This window comes from Lepidochelys kempii, chromosome 26, assembly GCF_965140265.1.
Source record: "Lepidochelys kempii isolate rLepKem1 chromosome 26, rLepKem1.hap2, whole genome shotgun sequence".
Lineage (NCBI taxonomy): Eukaryota > Metazoa > Chordata > Testudines > Cheloniidae > Lepidochelys > Lepidochelys kempii.
The window spans coordinates 13,285,005-13,303,434 of NC_133281.1; the positions used below are offsets into that span (position 1 = coordinate 13,285,005).

General features: G+C 54.5%; 1 protein-coding gene across 2 annotated transcripts in view; it reads left to right on the top strand.

Annotated features, from left to right (window-relative positions):
* KCNIP3 (potassium voltage-gated channel interacting protein 3) overlaps positions 1-18,430 on the top strand; it is an 81,063-nt gene that overhangs the window by 4,817 nt on the left and 57,816 nt on the right. Inside the window, exons 1-2 of one of the 2 annotated variants that reach the window (XM_073325327.1) lie at positions 1,324-1,408; positions 12,069-12,234. In XM_073325327.1, the coding sequence (XP_073181428.1) occupies positions 1,403-1,408; positions 12,069-12,234 (172 nt within the window). In that variant the 5' untranslated portion in view covers positions 1,324-1,402. Of the gene's footprint in view, positions 1-1,323; positions 1,409-12,068; positions 12,235-18,430 lie in introns of those variants that run through there. The other variant, XM_073325328.1, reaches the window with a different exon arrangement.

The following is an 18,430-nucleotide window of genomic DNA, read 5'->3' on the forward strand; positions in this document are numbered from 1 at the left end:
CATGCCCACAGAGGGAAAGAAGTGAGTATCATGAATCCTGAAGGAATGAGCCATGCGCTCGGCCACCATGCCCATCCCGTGAGGGGGTAAGGATCTGAGTACCATCGCTCCACTGAGAGGAAAGGCGTTCGCCTGATGGCCAGGTACCCTGAAGGGAGTGTCTGCTCCAAAGCCAACCCTACCTCCCCAAAGTGTCCACCCTGGACAGGGTGCTGGAACAATTGTGCTGAGAGCCATTGAACCAACTGTAAACCCTGTGTATGATGGAAATTACTTCAAGCCAGGGGGTGCTCCAGCACCCCCCATGCCCCTAGTTCCAGCACCTCTGACCCTGTACGCCGCCTCCTTTGCCTTAGGACAGGCTGTCCACTGGCTCCCCAGGTGCATAAGGGCGGGAGAGGCAGCCAGCACAGGGGCCATGCCCCATGCTCTGGGTGTGCATTCTGCAGAGCCATGAGGCATGGAAAGGGGGAAGGGCAACCCAGGAGCCTGGCAGAAAGAGGGCAGCAGTTGAAAGTGGGGTGGGGGTGGAGGTAAGAGCACTGTGACACATGGGAAGGAAGGGATAAGAAGGTGAGCTAGAGATGGGAGCGAGTGAAAGGGTTAAGGAGGGTGCCTGTGAATTATACAGCCTGAGATAAGCAGTCTGTCTATCTATCCCATACACATCTATTCTATCCCCGTACACATCTCAGCCATCCCCGTATACATCGATCTATCCCCATATACATCCACCTATCTCCATACACATCTTTCTATGCATCTCCATAGACACCTGTCTATCCATCCATCCCCATATACATCTATGTTTCGCCAGAGACACCTGTCTATCCATCCATCCCCAGAGACACCTATCTATCCATCCCCAGAGACACCTATCTATCCATCCCTCCCCATATACATCGATCTATCCCCATATACATTTATCTTGCCTCATATACACCAACCTATCTCCATACACATCCATCTATCCATCCACCCATCCATCCCCATACACATCTATCTAACCCATACACATCTATCCCTACCTGGCTCCATGCACATCTCTCCTTCCCCGTGGCCACATCCCTGTGTCTCGCCCTCCCCATACACGCCTCTCTCCACCCCCATCTGTCTCTCCATCCCCACGGCTCTCTCCGTCCCTCCCCATCCACACCTCCCCTGCCCCAGGCACCCAGGTCTCTCCATCCTCCCCCTCTCCCTGGCTCCGGACTCTGCAGTGCGGGCTGGCTGGAGACGGGGGGCGGGTTTGGGAGGGCCGGGCAGGGGAGGGTTAAGGGGCTGGCTCGGCGCTGGGCGGGGGCTGAGCGCTGGCCCGGAGTCCCGGCGCCGAGTCCCGCGGGCGGCGGGGCTGGAGGCGGCTCGGAGCGGCGATCCCCGGGCAGGCTCCCGCGAGCGAGCCATGCAGGTAGCGGGGCCCGCCCGGCACCGGGCATGGCCCGGCCGGGGAAGGGGGGACGCGCGGGCACCCTGGACACTTGCTCGTCGGGGGCGTCCGGGCAGGGGAAGTTGGGTGGGGGGCCGGGGGAGAGGCTGGGTGCAGGGGAGGGGTCCGGGCTTGTGTGTGTGTGTTGGGGGGATCCCCTGCCCCAGGCCCACTGGCGGTGCCCAGGGCGGGGGTCTGCAGAGAGACCCCGGGAAGAGCGCGCCCCGAGAGGCTGCCTTGAGAGCGCCCGGGGGGACAGGGGTGTGGGGGGAAAGCACTGAAACCCTGCCATGGGGCTGGATCCTAGAGGGTCAGGAGGGGACAGGAGTCCGGGGGGGACGCCCAGGACACTGACCAGGGACAGGATCCCCGGGAGTCTTCGACTCCCAGCCTGTCCCATTGCCTCAGCCCCCTCTCCTACCTCCATCCCACTGCCCACCCCAGCCCCTTCCCTTTTCCCCTCCTGACCCATTGGGCTTTGACCCTCCCACCTTATCCCCCGCCCTGCTCCCTTGTTCCATTCTCCCCCTTCACCCTTCCACCAGCATCGATCACTTGCTCCTCTTTCCCTCACCCGTGCTCTGAGGTCCCCCTTTCCACCCACTCCTCCCCTTTACTCTGACCCCCTCCTGTTCTCCTTCCACCCCATGCCCTTGCCCAGGCTCCCTGCAAATCTTGGATTCCCCTCCCTCCATCCTTCTGCTCTCTCTACAATTCCTATTCCCTTTCTTCCCCGTCCTTACACACACCCCACATTCCCTCTAGCTGATGGCAGGGCAGCCCTGGGTCCCGATCCCTCTAATTACCTCCCAGAACAGGTGCAGCCTGGATATTTCCCCATCAGCACCTCTTAACTCTGGAGAGAGCCCTGTAGGGAGCAGAGAGGAGATGGGTCTCCAGGGCCTGGTCATCCCTTGGCTACTGAGACTTTCCAGTGGGTAGGGGGAACCAATTGGTACCTGTAGGGTGACCAGATGTCCCGCTTTTATAGGGACAGTCCTGTTTTGGGGGACTTTTTCTTATATGGGCACCGATTACCCCACACCCCCGTCCCGTTTTTTCACAGTTGCTATCTGGTCACCCTAAGTACCCAAGTTGTGGTTTTTGTGCTGTATATACTCTCCCCCAAGGAACTGGGCTCATAGCCCCCCCCCCAGCTGATTGAAAAATTTTCATCAAAACATTGGGGGGAGGGCCCACAAAATGGCTTTTCACCCCAAATCATGTTTCACCCCTTCCACCTTATTTTATGTAGGTCACCGAGCAGCCATTGAATGCCCGTCAGTCACTGCTGACCTGGGCTGGGTATGAACTGGTGACCTAACAAGATCGGACGATACTGGGCGATGGATTGTTAGCCACTGAGCCCTTCCCTCGGGGAGATGCCCATCTTAACTGCTTGTGGTCTTGCTCATGCTTTGCTATGGTGCTGAAAGCTACTAGGTCCCATCGGCACTAGCCGGTCATACTAACTGATAGGTACTGGCGTAGCAGAGGATGGTTTGCAGACAACCGGTGTCATTTTCCTAGGTGTCCTAGCTCCTTCCAGTGTGGTCCCCTGTGCCCTATGCTTTGCTGATGAGCCTGCAAGAAAGAGGAGATATATATATTTAAAGCATTAATATTAAGATGCTGAGCAGCCCCCTGGAAAATAGGAATGTTTGGGGGCATGGATCGCTATCCTGGGGTGTGTGTCACTTTAAGGCCTACAGGTCACCTGACCCTCATGTTGCACTATTAAAAGACAGCCTCTAGGCACTTTTCCAGCTTAGCTGGAGGGTCCTGGTTCTGTTTGTGCCACCTGGAGCCTCGCAGCTGGCTGAGACGTTGGTCTCTTACTTGCAGATGGGCTTGTTCCCCCGCGGGGAGGGAAGCGGCTCCTGAGCTGGGAGCTTTGCCAGTGGAGTTAAAGCTCTCTGCAGCCCGGTACTGGGTGGTTTGCAAGTGATCAGCCTTTCTCAATCCCCCTATATTTGCCAAGTGCTGCTGTAACCACCCCAGCCCCATTTCTAGACAGAGGACAGCCTCCTGGGGTGGTTGTTGGGTTTGAATGGGTGCTCCTCTTATTTACCACCCTCCTGGTACTGATCTTCATGCTCCCCCTCCTGCTTGCCCCCCCTCTGTGCTGGGTTACCCCCTCTTCCACTTGCCCTGCCAAGTTCTTATGTCACCCTCCTCTCCCAGTATCTGACTCTACCTTACCTTTCACTTTCTAGTCAATTTCTCTCCTTTAAATCCTATTCCCCCTCACACACCCTTTATCCCACCCTGTCCTTTTTCTCCTTTACTCTGACATCCCTTGACTTGTTCGCCTCCTGCCTCAGATCCTGCAGCCCAGTCTGTCTTAGCTCAGCAACGCCCCTGTTCCTGCAGAACCCTTTGTCCCTTCTCCCCCCCACTTTCTACTCTTGCTCCATTTCACGCTGCTTAGTGATAACTACTGAGGGGGGAATTAACCTGGTTCCTGGTGACTTAAAGTGCAGGCTCCACCCTGTAAAAACCGTGCTACAAAAATAGCACGTTGGAACTCCCACGGCCTCTGCCCCTGTGTGTATCCATCAGATCTGCTGGCTCATGTGATTTAGGGGATGATTACACTCTGGCTGAGGTGTAATCCCCAGCACGGGTAGATATTTACATGCTCACTGTGCCCCACTAGTGCCTAAAAATAGCCGTGTGCCTGAGGCAAAACTTGGTAGAATTGTTAACTACGCTCCCAAATGAAGAGCCACACTGAGCTATCCCACCCCAAGGCAGGACGGTAACTGAGGGCAGATCTTTACTACCAGAGACCTTTTGCAAAGGTCTTGACTTCCCGATCCCAGGTTGATCTAACAGGGCTAGCAAAAGAGGACTGAGGAGGAGGGGTGTGGACCTGGAATAGGGTTTGAAGCGTGGCTTCAAGCGCCCTAAAATCCCACAGGCTGATTTTGTGGGACTTCTTCCAGGTGTGGACTGCTTCCAAGCTAGCTGTGGAAAACAGGCCCATTTCAGATCTGACCCAGCACTGGAGGATCTGAATATCCCAAATCTAGTGGTAGGGGATGGTGGATTTAGGATTCCAGTTCAGATGAATGGTAACCTTTATAACAACCCACACTTGGAGGCCGATGGTGCAATTGCACTGCAAAACCCTGGTGCTCAGAGCTCTGCAGTCTAGTTCTAGAAAGGAGCTCTGAGTGGTTCTCGAGAATAAATCCCAGAAGTGAGTGGGGTTGCATACCTGCAGCTGAAGGCAGAATGCTGCACCCAGGTGCTAATGCAAAGCCCCTGTGCGCCATTTCCAACCTCCGTGCTTGCTTTTGATGTCCCAGCTGGGCTCCTCCAGATCGCTTTTAATTTTAGCTCCTGTAATTGCTTTGTAAATTGAGTAAACAGCTCCCATTCCCACCTCCCCTTGCCCCATTGCCTCTCCTGCCCTGATAATAAGCTGGATAGCTGCACGCTGCTGGAGATTTTATGAGCTGTTTAGACATGAAGCAAGCAGGAGCAGCCTGGCACGGTAGGTAGGCAGTGCCACGTCAGCAGGGTGCCTGCCCCAATGAGCACCAGTCCGTGGGCACAAGCCGATGCAGCAGGATGCAAAACTGGAGTGATGGGGGAGTGTTGGGGGCAGAATGCAGGATGGGACGGGTGGTTTCAGGGGTGGCTTGAGATGTTGTTGTGGAGGTGGAAGAAAGCCAGGAGTGATGGCCAGGTGGAGGGGACGGGCTGGGTAGATGATCTAAGTCAGGGAATCGCAGATGGGGGTTGTTGCAGAGAGGCCTTGCAAGTTCAGAGAAGCTTGGACAGCCTGTGGAAGAAGGGAAACCAGAGCCCTTCATCCTGGGCAGCGAGAGGCCATAGGCAGCATTATGGTGGCAGTGATAGAAGTGAGTTCAGGCCCCGTGCAGCCCGTACGAATCCTCCCTCTACCCAGCCGCACATCCCTGTCCCTTCCTTGGGAAGCAGCATGTGCTACTTGCTCTCTGCAGGCTCTGGGGGGCTGAAATCTCGCAAAGCCTTCCCCAGCCAACAGGATTCACTGAAGCCAGACAAAGAGATACAGAACCTCTTCTCCCTAACCTCTGTTTGCCAGAAGCTGGGAATGGGCGACAGGGGATGGATCACTTGATGGTTCCCTGGTCTGTTCATTGCCTCTGGGGCACCTGGCATTGGCCACTGTCGGAAGGCAGGATACTGGGCTAGATGGACCTTTGGTCTGACCCAGGATGGCCGTTCTTATGATCTGTTCTCCCCCTTCCCTTAGCAACGAGCCTGGGGTCTTGCCTCCGGGCCTCACTGCTGCCCTTTCTGTTGTCTGTGCCGTGAAACTCTGGATGTTCTGAGGTTCCAAACCAAATTGCTACCTCAAGGGAAGGAGACGGGCTGCGGGCAAGGCTCCATGAGCATTCGAGGGGAGTGTCGAGAGATTGGAGCAGCACCCCCTGGTATACACGAGAGCCAGTGATGTAGTTCATGGTGTTACAAAGCCAACCCTACCGAGTACTGGATAAAAAGTTGAGTGTTGAATGCCTCCAGAAACCGTGAGTTCAGGACCACCCTTGACAGCTTTTTCCATTGACTAGCTAGGGTCTCCTTTGTATCTAACAGGTGAAAGCATGGTGAATTGTATTCCCAGTTGCTAGCCTCCATTAGGTCCAGCCCCAAATCCCCTGTGTATTTCTTTCTCCCTCACTGGTGTTTGCAATTGCTCCCCATTTAGCATTTCCCATGGGGTCTGAGAAGCAGGACCAGTCCTGGGAAAGGAAGAAAGCCGAAAGGACACAGGCTCAAGGCAGCTCAGATGATAAACTGGGGAGGGGAAGTCAGCTGTCTGTCTGGGAGCCAGTATTGCCTAGCAAACACAGCATGGGCTAGGAGACAGGACTCCTGGGTTCAGTTCCTTGCTTCAGAAGAGAGTTTCTGCGTGGTTAGGATAGGAGAGCAGGGAGCGAGGACTCCCGGGTTCTTGTCACAACTCTGCCACTGATCTGCAGGGTGAGTTTTGTCACTGAAGTTCTGTGCCTTGGTTTCCCCATCTGTATAATGAGGAGAATACCCAGCTTGCAGGAGAGCTGGAAGTTATTAACTAGTTAATTTCACCAAAGCCCTGGGAGATTCTGTGCCAAGAGGGCTTAGGAGAAGGGCAAAGGATTGGCGAGTTTTGTGTAACATTTAACCTATGTTTCCCCTGCTGCAGCTCTGAGCCGATCCCTACTTGTTCTGTCCTCAGCCACTAATGAGAATAATTGGTCCCTGTCATCTTTAGAACATCCCTTGCATTTCTAGTTGTCCCCATAGCCGTTCCTTCTGCAGCGTGGCCTTGCCCAGCTCCTCCAAATCTCTCTTCCTTTGCGCTCTGCTCTGGAATGACTCCAGTTCGTCATGCGGTTCGTCATGGATGCATCAAGTCACATTAAACAGCTGTCAGCTTCCACTCCAGAGGTGGCTGCATTTAAGTGGTGAGCAAAGTGAATCCTGGATTGCTTGAGCCAAACTCTAAAGCCAATGGTGTTACACCAGAAAGGAGTCTTGCTTCTTGATGAAGTACTTTGGGATCTATCTGTTCAAACAGGACCTTAGAAATGTACTTGGATGCCAGGGCATGGGTGTAACAAATGCCTGCATCAGAGAGCCTCTGTGCTTGAGAGCGGCAGACTCGTGACACCCAGCAGAAGTTTAGGAAGTGTGCGTTTGTGCTGGAGGCTCTTGGGATGTGTCTCCAATGAGCCGTGTCTCCTTTTGTCTAGTTCTGACCTGGGCGGTATCTGGCTGGGCCAAGGTTCCCAGGAACAGGTGTACCTGTCAGGTGGAATTAGCCCAGGCTGATAAATAATGAACAAGCTGGGAAAGCTGACAACAAAAGGGGAAGCGCTGTGCATTATTGATGGGCAGCGATGAGGGGCTTGTCACATGGAAGGACAGATGCTGCACTGCGGGTGTCAAGCATGGCACAGAGCAGGCCATATGGGTCATGCCTCCCCCTGCCCAGATTCCCTGTCACTTCTCAACCCTGGTGGAGCAGGAAGATGCTTAAAGCAAGACAAGGGGTGGGAAGGGACCCTGCAGGTTTGGGAACAGGACCCTCAGCAGCCTTGCAGCCACCCCTCTTGTTTGTTTGTTTGCCAGAAGCTGGGAATAGGCCACAGGGGATGGATCACTTGATGGTTCCCTCTGGGGCCCCTGGCCCTGGCCACTGTCGGCAGACAGGACACTGGGCTAGAAGGACCCTTGGTCTGACCCAGTCTGGCCGCTCCTATGTTCTCTTCTGGAGGTGAAGCCATGAAAGTCAGTTTCCTCCTGTGTCATCTCCCCCACCCCCTACCCCTCAGCAGACAATCGATGGCCCAATGTTGGGGCTCTGTAAAATCATCAGTCAGGCTAAGCAGAGGGTCCCACGAGCAGCCTGCGATGGGCTCAGTAGATGGAGGAGCCTTCGGTCAGACTGGATCCAGGCTGGTTCCTCTCAAGTCCGCCCAGACTGCTGCCAAACCTCCTCTCTTCTAGCCCAACAGCTGCTCTGACTCTGGTGTCCTTTCATGTTGTGTTCCCTGCCTGATCCCTCCAGCCCTTACTTGGTTGATGGGCGCTCTCCTGAAGGAAAGACTTTAGCTTTTGCTTCTGCTCCATGTGTGCACAAATCCACCTCCCCCCAAAACTTGCCAGCCATAGAATCTCACCCCCGGCTCACCTGCACGGGTGGTGGAGGGGCGGGGGGAGACGACCATCTGGCAGGAGTGACGATTCTCCAGCTGCAACACATCAATATCTCACCGGCTCTCAGAAACCAGAGCTGCTCTTCCCCCTCTCCCCCCCTCCCCTTTGGTGCGCGTCTCTGGTTTTCTCCACTGCCAATGGTGTATTGGGTGTGATGTGTGAAGCCTGGTCCACCTAGAAAATAGCTTGATATGTAGAAAGGAAGTGCTGGGGAGATGGTTACGGACCAAGATAAGTGACTTCCTCCTGGATCCCGACTCTGCCCCAGCGTGGGCTCACTGGACTTGACTCAGTAGCGCAGTCATGAAGAAGAAACTTACCTAGGGGTCCTGAGTCCCAATTCCCCTCTTCTGAATTCTATTCGACGCCCTGTGCTGGGACATGTCTTAGCCCTTATCCCAGACTCTCAGATTCTCCTGTTGGCATCGCTACATCGGCTCTCTTCTCAGAGCCTGGGATGCCCCGATATCTTTTTGGCAGGAGCCTCTGGGGGCAAATCCCAGGAAACCTGTTAGCTTCCCCCCGCTCTGCCTTTCTAGCAGATGACCCTGCAGCCATCCGAGGGACACGCTGGTGAATTCGTTGTGAGCCACCAGGCTAAGCGAGCCTGACTTTGCTTAGCTGGAAAAATCCGTAATTTAAAAATTAAAACTGGCTTGTCAAATTTGTAGTTATAACGTGCTTTAAAAACCGTGACTCCCCGGCCATCTGTCTGCTGGGCTTAGCTGGCTCTGAACTACTCAAATCACTTTGGTAACACAGAGCCCCTTTGGTCTGTTGAATCCTGCATTGCATGTCCCTGGAGCGAGCATGCCCTGATCCAGGACACACGTTCTGTGTGGAGTGGCAGTTTGTCTGCGAGCGGGGTGACTCGAGCTGAAGAGAGACGCGTCGTGGGAGCTGGCTGAATCTCCCCCACTTTGGTGGCTTGGCTTTCTTAACTTTACCTGTGTCCATTGGGACGGGTTCTGTGCCAGCGGTGAGCCAGGCTGGTAGGAATGACAGATGGGATAGGTGGCAGCTGCTTCCCTACCAGCTGGGCATCTCCCCTGGCATCTTGGGCCAATCACACTGAACTACTCAGGCTAGGAAAAGCTGAAGGAGGAGGCAGGTCCAGATGTTGTTCCAGCTGGAGCTTAGAGAGGCTGCTGTCTCCACACAGGCTCCCTGTGATCACAGGATCTTTGCACCATCGTGATGCCCACAGAAGTCAAAGGCGTTTTGCTGGAGTGCTGGGTTACACCCAGAGGGAGGGGACGAGGCTGTGGGAAGGAGTGAGCAGGGTTGCTTTAAAGCCCTATTCACATGGAAGCGCAGGGTGTGGATGGAAGCCACCCAGGCTCCAGATTGCCCTGAGGACAGGTGGCTGCAATCCAAACTCTGCCCTTTCCTGAGAGTGTCGTACCCATGCATGTGGCTGGTATGCCCAGCACGGTGGCCTGGCAGCAGAACCACTTGCAAAGGGCTCACACGGCCTAAGGTGAGACCATGCAAGGTCCTAGGGCTTGATCGGCTAAAGCCAGCCCCTGGCTCTATGTGTCTGGCATGAAGCCACAAATAACTGAATGGCCTGACTAAACAGACAGTCCTCATTACTGTCAGAGTGAATTGCAGACAGCAGTGGGAAATCAATATTTCCAGAGACAGGGAGTGAAATATAGTGGCTCAGAGCAAGGAATTGGGAGCTCCCAGCTCTTCTACTGACGTCCTGGGATGTCTTAGGCAAGTGACTTAAAAGCTTTTGGCCTGCCTCCATTTTGGCTACATGGCTGGACACCTGAAGTGTAGCAAGCTGGGTCCCCAGAGCAGTGGATTCTTTGGAAAATATCAGCCTCGAGCTCTGTGCCTTAGTTTTCCTCTCAGTAAAACAGGTATAACGGTATCTGTCTACCTTCCTTGGCACAGGGACGTTGGCTGGCTAATCAATGCTTGCCAAGGGCTCTGAGCTCCTTGGATGGCAGGCACAAATGATATGCCGTTATCACTTCCAGGCAGCCCCCCCATACTGAAGCATTGTCACATCGCCTTGCGTGCAATGAAAAGAGAGGCTGGCTCTGATGGACAGACAGATTGAGGTCGGTTCTCTTTTCAGTGGGAGATGGAATAAAACCATCAATTATTCAGCAGACACACAGCTCTGTTATCTTTACAGATGCGCTCCTCGGAATTTAGAAACCGCAATCTGGGCACCGGTGATGCCAGCCTGAACTCCTTACATGTGTTTCTAAGTGCCCATCGTTGTGGTATTTGGGCACTGGGCAAAGGACAGCACCTCCCATCGGAAGAGTTCAGTGTTCGTAAAACACTTCGGCTGTCCCGACCTGCCAGTGAAGTAGGGTTGTAACTGTCATCCTGGCATCACAGAGGGGAAAATGAGGCACAAAGGCTAAGAAACAGGCTCAAGGCTACCCTGAGTCTGTGTCAGCGTCAGGATCGGACCTTGGTGCACCTGGTTGCCAGTCTAGCACTCCTACAACTCCAGGCCACCCCTTCCTCAGGAAAGAGGAAGAGGCTGGGCCTTAGGAAACCACCATCATCTCATCCCTGTGGCAGCATCTCTTCAGAACTGCCCCTGCAGGCAGGCTAAAGTGGGGTGGAAGGGTGTGTGTGTGTGTGTGTTGGGATGAGAACGGGGGCTGTGGGGGGTGACAGCTATGGGGACTGGGAATGCACCCGTAATGGTCCTGGTTGGAGGCAGAATGCTCTGGGGGAATTTCTGTGCAGAGCATGGCACGGGGCAGGGATGGGCTGGAGATCAGGGATGGGGGTGGCCAGAGGTTTTCCGGTTTCCTGGGCGTCTGCCGAAACCTGTCGCTGGGGCCGCGAGAGCCGCCTCCTCTGCAGTGCCTGCCCTGCTCCCCGTTCATCTCACATCTGATCTCAGCCTGCTGCCGCTCTCCGACCCCAATGCGGGGCAGCTCCCCCCGCCAACTTCCAAAGCTCCTGCTCCACAGGCAGAATGTTTCTGCCCCTGTGTGGCCCACGCTGCGCCCAGTCACTGCGGGAGCTGGTTCCCAAACTGGCCGCATCCAGCCCTCTGCTCTCCTGCTAAAGCCAGCGGGGGTGTAATGGAGGGCAGAATTGGAGGCCTGCTCGTGCCAGCTTCCCGGCTTGCTCGCACAAGTCTCTGCACCGCCCCTTGCGGCTCCCGGTGCAAGAGCTACCTCCTTTGCATCTCCTGCCTGGAGCCGCTCTGCTGCAAGTTGTGCCCCTGCTTTGGGGTCCGCTGTGAGGCTTCGGGGTGCAGAATGGCTGGGGTGCAGGTCCACCCCCGCCGTGTCCCTGCCTGCTCATGCTGCACCTCTGCCCGGCGCGCCCCCCACTCGAATGCCTCCTGTGCTTAGAGGTGGTGCAGGGACATGGGCATGTTTGCAGACCGGCCTCGTACCTGCTTTGTGGCCCCTTTGCTCCAGTCGAGCTGGCATGGAGGGGCCACAGTAGGGTGACCAGACAGCAAGTGTGAAAAATAGGGACGGGATGGGGGGTAATAGGAGCCTTTCTAAGAAAAAGAACCAAAAATTGGGACTGGCCCTATCAAATGAAGACATCTGGTCACCCTAGTCCACAGGCTGATGTTGCATTAGCCCCACAGCGCCCTCTCCCTCTGCTCTTGTGTTGATTAACTCAGGGGGGATTGTCACATCCTCTTGGCATGAGAGAGGATGCCTGACATGAAGATGCAGTGTGTGTGTGTGAACAGCAGTTATTACAGATGGGGTCCGAACCCCAGGGTCAAATGTGTCCCCCTGACTTTGGGAGCAATCAGAGCTCTGGGGCTTGGACCCAGTTCTGCTGGTAGCTGTCATGCATTGATATCTCCTAGCTCGCCATGCCCACCTGCGTGGGGCACTGTAAGGGGTAATTGCAGGTGGTGAGTAGGAACCTGGCTGCCTATGTGACTTCCCCACCTCTGGGCGCTGACCTGGGCTGTGTTCCGCTGCAGGACGAGACCAAGGAGACTGACGGGAGCCTGCTGGGCGACTCAGGTCACACTCCCCCAGGGAAGAAGGGGCATGTGAAATGGCAGAAGCCGCAGCTCACGCGCAAGGCGCTGCTGAAATGCTGTCTGGTGAAGCGGATCCTTTCCCGCGCAGTGCCCGAGGGATCAGGTAACGAGCACGGAGATGGGGCTGGGAACTGGGGCTGGGGCCTGGGTTGTCTCCGTTTGGTGTCAGGTTCTGGATAAGGGATTGGGAATCTCTCCCCTCCAGACCAGCGACATCGAGAACTTCCCAAGCCTGTAAAGTTCCACCTGGGACCACCAGGCGAGGGAGGGTGGGGAATGGGAATCCATCTGCCTCCACATCTGTGCCAACGCTGCCAATCCCCCATATGCTGGCAGAGCGCCTTCCCTTTTGTGCCCGGCCCTGCCCAGTGGCCCCATCAGACCAGTCTCCCTAGAGCAGCCTTGCCGAGACACTCCTGCCCTGGAGGTGGGAATTGGGGCGGGGAGGGTCAGTCTCTTATCCGCCTCCTGTCCAGGCCAGTCATAATCCTGCATAATCCCCGGCTCCTTTCTAGAACATTGCTCTGAGGATTAATGCCGGGAGCAGCTGTTGAGATCCAGAACAGTCTGGGCTTCAAATCCCCTAGGTGGATCTGTGCAGCATCCCACTGTCCCCCCGCCGTGGCCCCTTCCCTCCATCCCGCCCCAGCAGTCCCATCTGATTGGCTGCAAGGGAGCAGCATTATAAAGCCATATGAACATGACAGACCTGGAAGGCCCCTCCCTCGCCCAGCTTATTTTTACACCATCCCACACTTTCAGCCTGGGTCACCATGGCTGTTTCCCAGGTTCCTGTATGGAATGTGCTGCTGGGGTTTCTTTCAGTGGCTTGTGCCCAGGGTATATTGTGCCCTTTGTGGAAATGGTGGGCCCCTGAAAGAAGGTCCCCGTGCCGCTTCTGGAGGAACCCCCTCCTCCTCCAATTTGGCCTCGGTAGCACGGGTCACCCAGCCCAGCCCTGTTGCCTCCTATCCATAACATGTGTGAATGCAGGGTCAGCGACGCAGCGTGGTATCCACGAGCTGCCCAGTGGGATCAGAAGGTGACTTGTCTCCAGCTTTTAATTTAGTTGGGAATTGGTCCTGCTTTGAGCAGGGGCTTGGACTAGATGACCTCCTGAGGTCTCTTCCAACCCTGATATTCTAGGATTCTATGATTCATCCCTGCCGATGGAAGCAGCTTCAGACTGGCCCATGAGCAAAATCTCCCTCCCACCCTCCAGAAGCACAGGGCCCCAAGCAGTTGCTTGTACTTGGAGGCTTCCCTGCAGGTCCCTTCTGGTTGTACTCTGGCCTGTGCATTTGCTCAGGGGATGATGCGTGTCTGCTCTAACCCTGCATCATTACCTGGTTCCATGGGGGCTTTGGTCATGCCAGGCGAATGTCTGGAGCGGCAGAAGTAGGCTCATGAGTGTGTGTGGGGGCAACTCCCTCTGGTCAATGATGGATCTGTAGCTATTCCAGGGTTAATGTTGCAGCTGAATCTCCCAACTGAGGAAGAGTCAGGATCTGGAATTCATTTCGAGTGTAAAAGAAATCTGCTCTGAAGGGGCTGGGAATGGGTGTGATCACCCCGGAGTCTGAATTGTTGGATGGATGGGATCCAGTCAATCTGTCTCCCATGCCCTGGAAACCACTGCGATCACCCACCTGCACCTGAGAACTTGCTTCCTGACTCAAGCCGAGCAAGGCTTTCTCTTCTCCTGAGAGGAAGGAAAACAGCTCTGCATATGGAGCTGGATGGAGCTCTGTTTCCCTCTGCAGGTAGCCTGGGTGCTCTGCAGCATGGAGAGATTCATTCCTGCTACGGCTCTGCAAGCTATGGCTGGATGCAAATGTGTGCAAGGAGCAAAATGTTCAGTGTGGGTGTTTGTGGCTCACTCCCAGCTGGGGTGGGGAGAGAAGTTTGTTGGTTTGCCAAGGGCGGAAGAACGCCTATGGTTCCCCTGTTCATGGCTCATGGTCCAAAAGAAATACTCGGCTTGTCCTAGCTTCATCCGTCTCCCAGATGTTACTGGGAGACACTGGAATGTCTTCCTCTGCTGGTGTGAGGTTGTGTTCAGATGCTGGGTGTTAGGTGTGCTATACATGGGCTGCTGGGCTAAACTCTAATCAGACAGGTAAACTCTAGCCAGATCCAAGCCTTTAGACCTCGGCCATCCCACTCCATAACCTAACACCACAGCTGCGTTCCTCAGGAACCATCTCATCACAAGGGGAAGTCCTGATCCTGTGTTAATAATGTCCCCTTTGCAGGGTCAATGTACAGGGACTGAACCCTGGATCTAAAAGCATGAGCTGCTACTGCCGGAAGCAAAGGACCAGATCCTTTAGCTCACTGGTTCTCAGCCTGTGGTCTGCAGAGCCCTGGGGGCCCTCAGACTATGCCTAAGATTTCAAAGGGGTCAGCACCTCCATTTGAAATTTTTTAGGGGTCCACGAATGAAACTTCAAAACCCACTGCTTTAGCTCATGAGTAGCAAACTCCTCCATAGAGCAAGGTGGAAAATAGCTTTTCTGTCCCACGGGAATGTTTGAGGTTTGAGGGCCGGTGCGGGACAAATTCCTGTCTGGATTCTGAATTCTTGAAAATTGTCCCATTAGGGACAGTTGGATTGAGTCAACTGAAGTGTTCTGGTTTTGATTTTGAGGTTTATCAACTTTTTTTTTTTTACTAGAAATTAGCTAACATTTCAAAATGAAAAGACATTTGGAACCAAAAACCTAACTTTGTTGTTGTTGTTAACGTCAAAATGGGGCTTTCAACAACTTTGAAACTTTCCTTTTTTTCTTTTCTTCCCCAAAATGGGAAATTTGCCACGATGGCCCTTTTCCTACAGAATTTTGGTTTTGACACATGCATTTTCCAACAACAAAAAAAGTTGGTCGGAAAAAATTCCTTTCCCATTGTACTCCTAAACCTCCATGTCATGTAGACACTAACGGGGACAAAGAGCCAGGCTCATATCAACGTGGGTTACGGGGGCACTTTCCCAGCAGCTGGAACTCACTGCCACAAGAACTACCCTGAACCTCTGACCCATGCAAAACTGGCCTCCCCATCTTAGCTTCACCCCAAGAGAGGGTGAAAGGCAGGCAGAGACCCTCCCTGCAATCGGGAGTGTAAAACCCCGCTGCTGTAACTGGGACTGCTTGTCTGAGTGTGAATGAGGGCCCAAGATGCAGGATAACAGGGAATCAGCTTGTCACCAGCATCAGCAGAGAGGCCTAGAACTGAATGAGCCAGAAGGACTGAACTCTTCTTTCCTTAATCCTCCTGGTCAAGGCAGAGGCACACGGCACATTTCCCCTGCCCTGTTAGGGCCGTATCTGTTCTGTGGGATCTAGCAGACAGAGCACCAGACTGGGAGTCAGGAGACATGCATTCAGTTCCCAGCTCTGCCCCTGACCTTAGGCACTGCTCCTCTGTGACTCAGTTTCCCCCTCCCAATGTCTGTCTGATCATGAGCTCTTTGGGGCCGGGAGTGACTTCAGGGCTATGAGCATGTACAGCACGCAGCACAATGTGGCCCTGATCTCGACTAGGAAGCGCCTGGTATACAAAGACTTGTCTGCAGGGGGTGCGAGCTGATAACTCGCTAACTAAGCGGTGCCCAGTGGCTGGAGGGAGAAGTTAGACGAATTCAGAGTGGAAATAACGCAGACCCTTCTAACAATGAGGGTAATTAACCACAGTAAACAGCTTACTAAGGGTTGTGGTGAATTCTCTGACTGGCCATTTTAAAGCCAAGAGTGAAAGTTTTTTTCAAAGTTCTGCTCTGGTTGAGACAGGAAAGAACTGGGGGGTGTCCTATGGCCTGTGCTATCCAGAAGGTCAGATTAGAGCTCAGTGGTTCTTTCTGGCCTTGGAATTGGGGAATGCATCCCCTTCAAAGGGCAGGGGCTGAAATCTCTTCGCTGTAAAACCTCCTCTGATGGCTGGCTGCAGTTCATCCAAGTGAACCAGGCAGGAGTGAACCCTCTATCAGCTGCCACCATGGGATGCCAGGTGCGAGGATGTGTCCAGATAAGGCACTGGGGGAGTGGGCTGCAGTGAAGGAAGTGGCTGAGGAGAGGTTGGGTCAAGGCCTTACCTACAGCCTCTATGTGACAGCCACCCTTTTGGCCAACCTGGATTGAACCGACCAGGGACCTCCAGAGCTACAAGCTTGAGAATGAAGAGCGCAGACTCCAAAGTGTGTGTGTGGGGGGAGGGGAGGGCAGTCAGATCCTCTGCGGATTAGCACAGAGGGGGGCCTGTACCGAGCTCAGCACTGCTAGGAATTGATGTCTTAGCCTTGCCGCAGGTGCTGGGGGTCTGATTACACCGCGGGAAGCAGGAATTGTCCAGTGCTAAGCACAGTTATTAATACCTTGCCAGTGTTCTGGGAACCGTGCTTCTACACTGGGAATTGTCTTCGATCCGTGAAGGTCAGGAGAGCAGACGGGGAGAGGGAGCCTGAGACCGGTGGGAGGGGGAAGGAGCTGATCCCCTCCCTTGAGTGGGGAGCCCCTTGGCCCTACTGGCTTCCAGTGGAAATGGGAATAGGGAAGGTGATGGGTGCCCTCAGTTCCCACTGAGCCACGCATGCCCTTCCTGGGAACCACTGCATCCTGGGGACTCAGTTCTGACCCATGTAGCCTGGGTGCCCAGTCCCAGATGCTCGCTTGGTGGGCATGCAGCCTTGTCTGGGCAGTGGGGGTGTCTTATTGCTCAGGGCAAACTTCCCCACTCAGCTAAGGGTCAGGCCAGGCCAGGGGGATGGGCACAGATGTGGAGATCAGGGGGGATTTAATGCAGGCGAAATATGGGCCAGGGGGAAGTGCCACCAGGGATGTGGACTGACCTCTCCCGCCCCAAGGCCTAGCTTAAAAACAAGGTTGCCACATCCACCTGGAACACACGAACCACAGGTTCCTGCTAACACATCCTCCTCCAGTGCCCAGGAGGATTTAAAGAGCACAGGACTGGGAATCAGGACTCCTGGGTTCTATTCCCTGTCTTGCTGCTGACTTCCTGTACACTGTGAGCAAGTCCCTCCCCCACCTCCCTCTGCCTCACTTTCCCTGTCTGTAAAATGGGTATGATGCCCCCTTCTTAAAGAGCTTTGAGATACTGAGGAAGAAGTTGTGCCCCTCTGGCACTGATGGGTGTTGTCCAGGCCCCTCTGGCCAAATGCCTGCATTCCCCAATGCCTGTTGGGACAGGGCCTGGTAGGCCAGAAGGTTCTGCTGTGGTGGGGAATAAAACATCTAGACCAGGAGATCCCCATCCTGATTCAATGGGGACAAGGGATACTTAGTACACTGGAAGAGCAGGGTTTTGCAATGCAGTGGTGGAGTGTGTTGGTAACCTTGCTTTGGGGAGAAGGTCAGAGCTGCACAGCCGTGACTCCTGCCTCTCGGCTGGCTGGCTGGATGTTTAAACAGGAAATAAGCCCTAATATCAGGGCAGTGACCGCAGCTCAAGGGGTAGGGAGCTGTGGCTTTGGACTAGAAGGTTATGAGTTCTATTTCCTCTAAGGAGTGGAGGCCATGGTTGTGGGGACAGCTGATGACCAAAGACTCATGAGCTCCTCTCCTGAAGCAAAATGAGAAGTCTGAAGCAAATTGTCCATCTGTTGGTGGGGCTCTGAGAGATGTCCCTGGCCTGGGGAGCGGCGGGGACTCTGGGGCATTTGAGACAAAGGGACAGACTGGCACAAAGAGAATTGCAAAGCATGCAGGGCGGCTAGGGTTAACATGGAAGGCAAGTTTTCTCTTCTGCTCCCAGGGGATGGCGGGTTGAGCGGGAGTTTTTGTGGTACGCAGCTCCTTGGCGGAAGGCAATCTGAAATTCAGGGACTCAATGCGGCTTTGGCCAGAAAAGGCTAAACCAGCACACGACAGTGCTGCCTTAAACTTACTAAAATCTAGGGAGTAGTAACTGTACCATGGTGGGAAGGGGGAGAGGAGAAAGTAGGTGATATTCTGAGGATGGGGAGCTTTGGGATTCCTGAATTCAGCAGGAAGAAGAATGACGTTGTGCATTGCTGGGTGTTGCCAGAGGGGTCTGGAGAAGGGCCTGTATTCCCGAACACCCTGTGGAAGGTGGAGAAATACCTTGCGCTCAGCTAGAGAAAATACAACTTTGCAAGAGACTCCAGCACGGAGCGGGAGGGGAGACCTGCGGAGGAGGAGTCAGAGCAGGTGGAGTGGGAGAGAAGGTCAGTGCAGCTGAGAGCAGCAGAAACAAAGCACTTACCTTAAGGAAACCCAGACAACTTGGCCCAGCGAGGCAGGGCAGGGCGAACGGAAGGG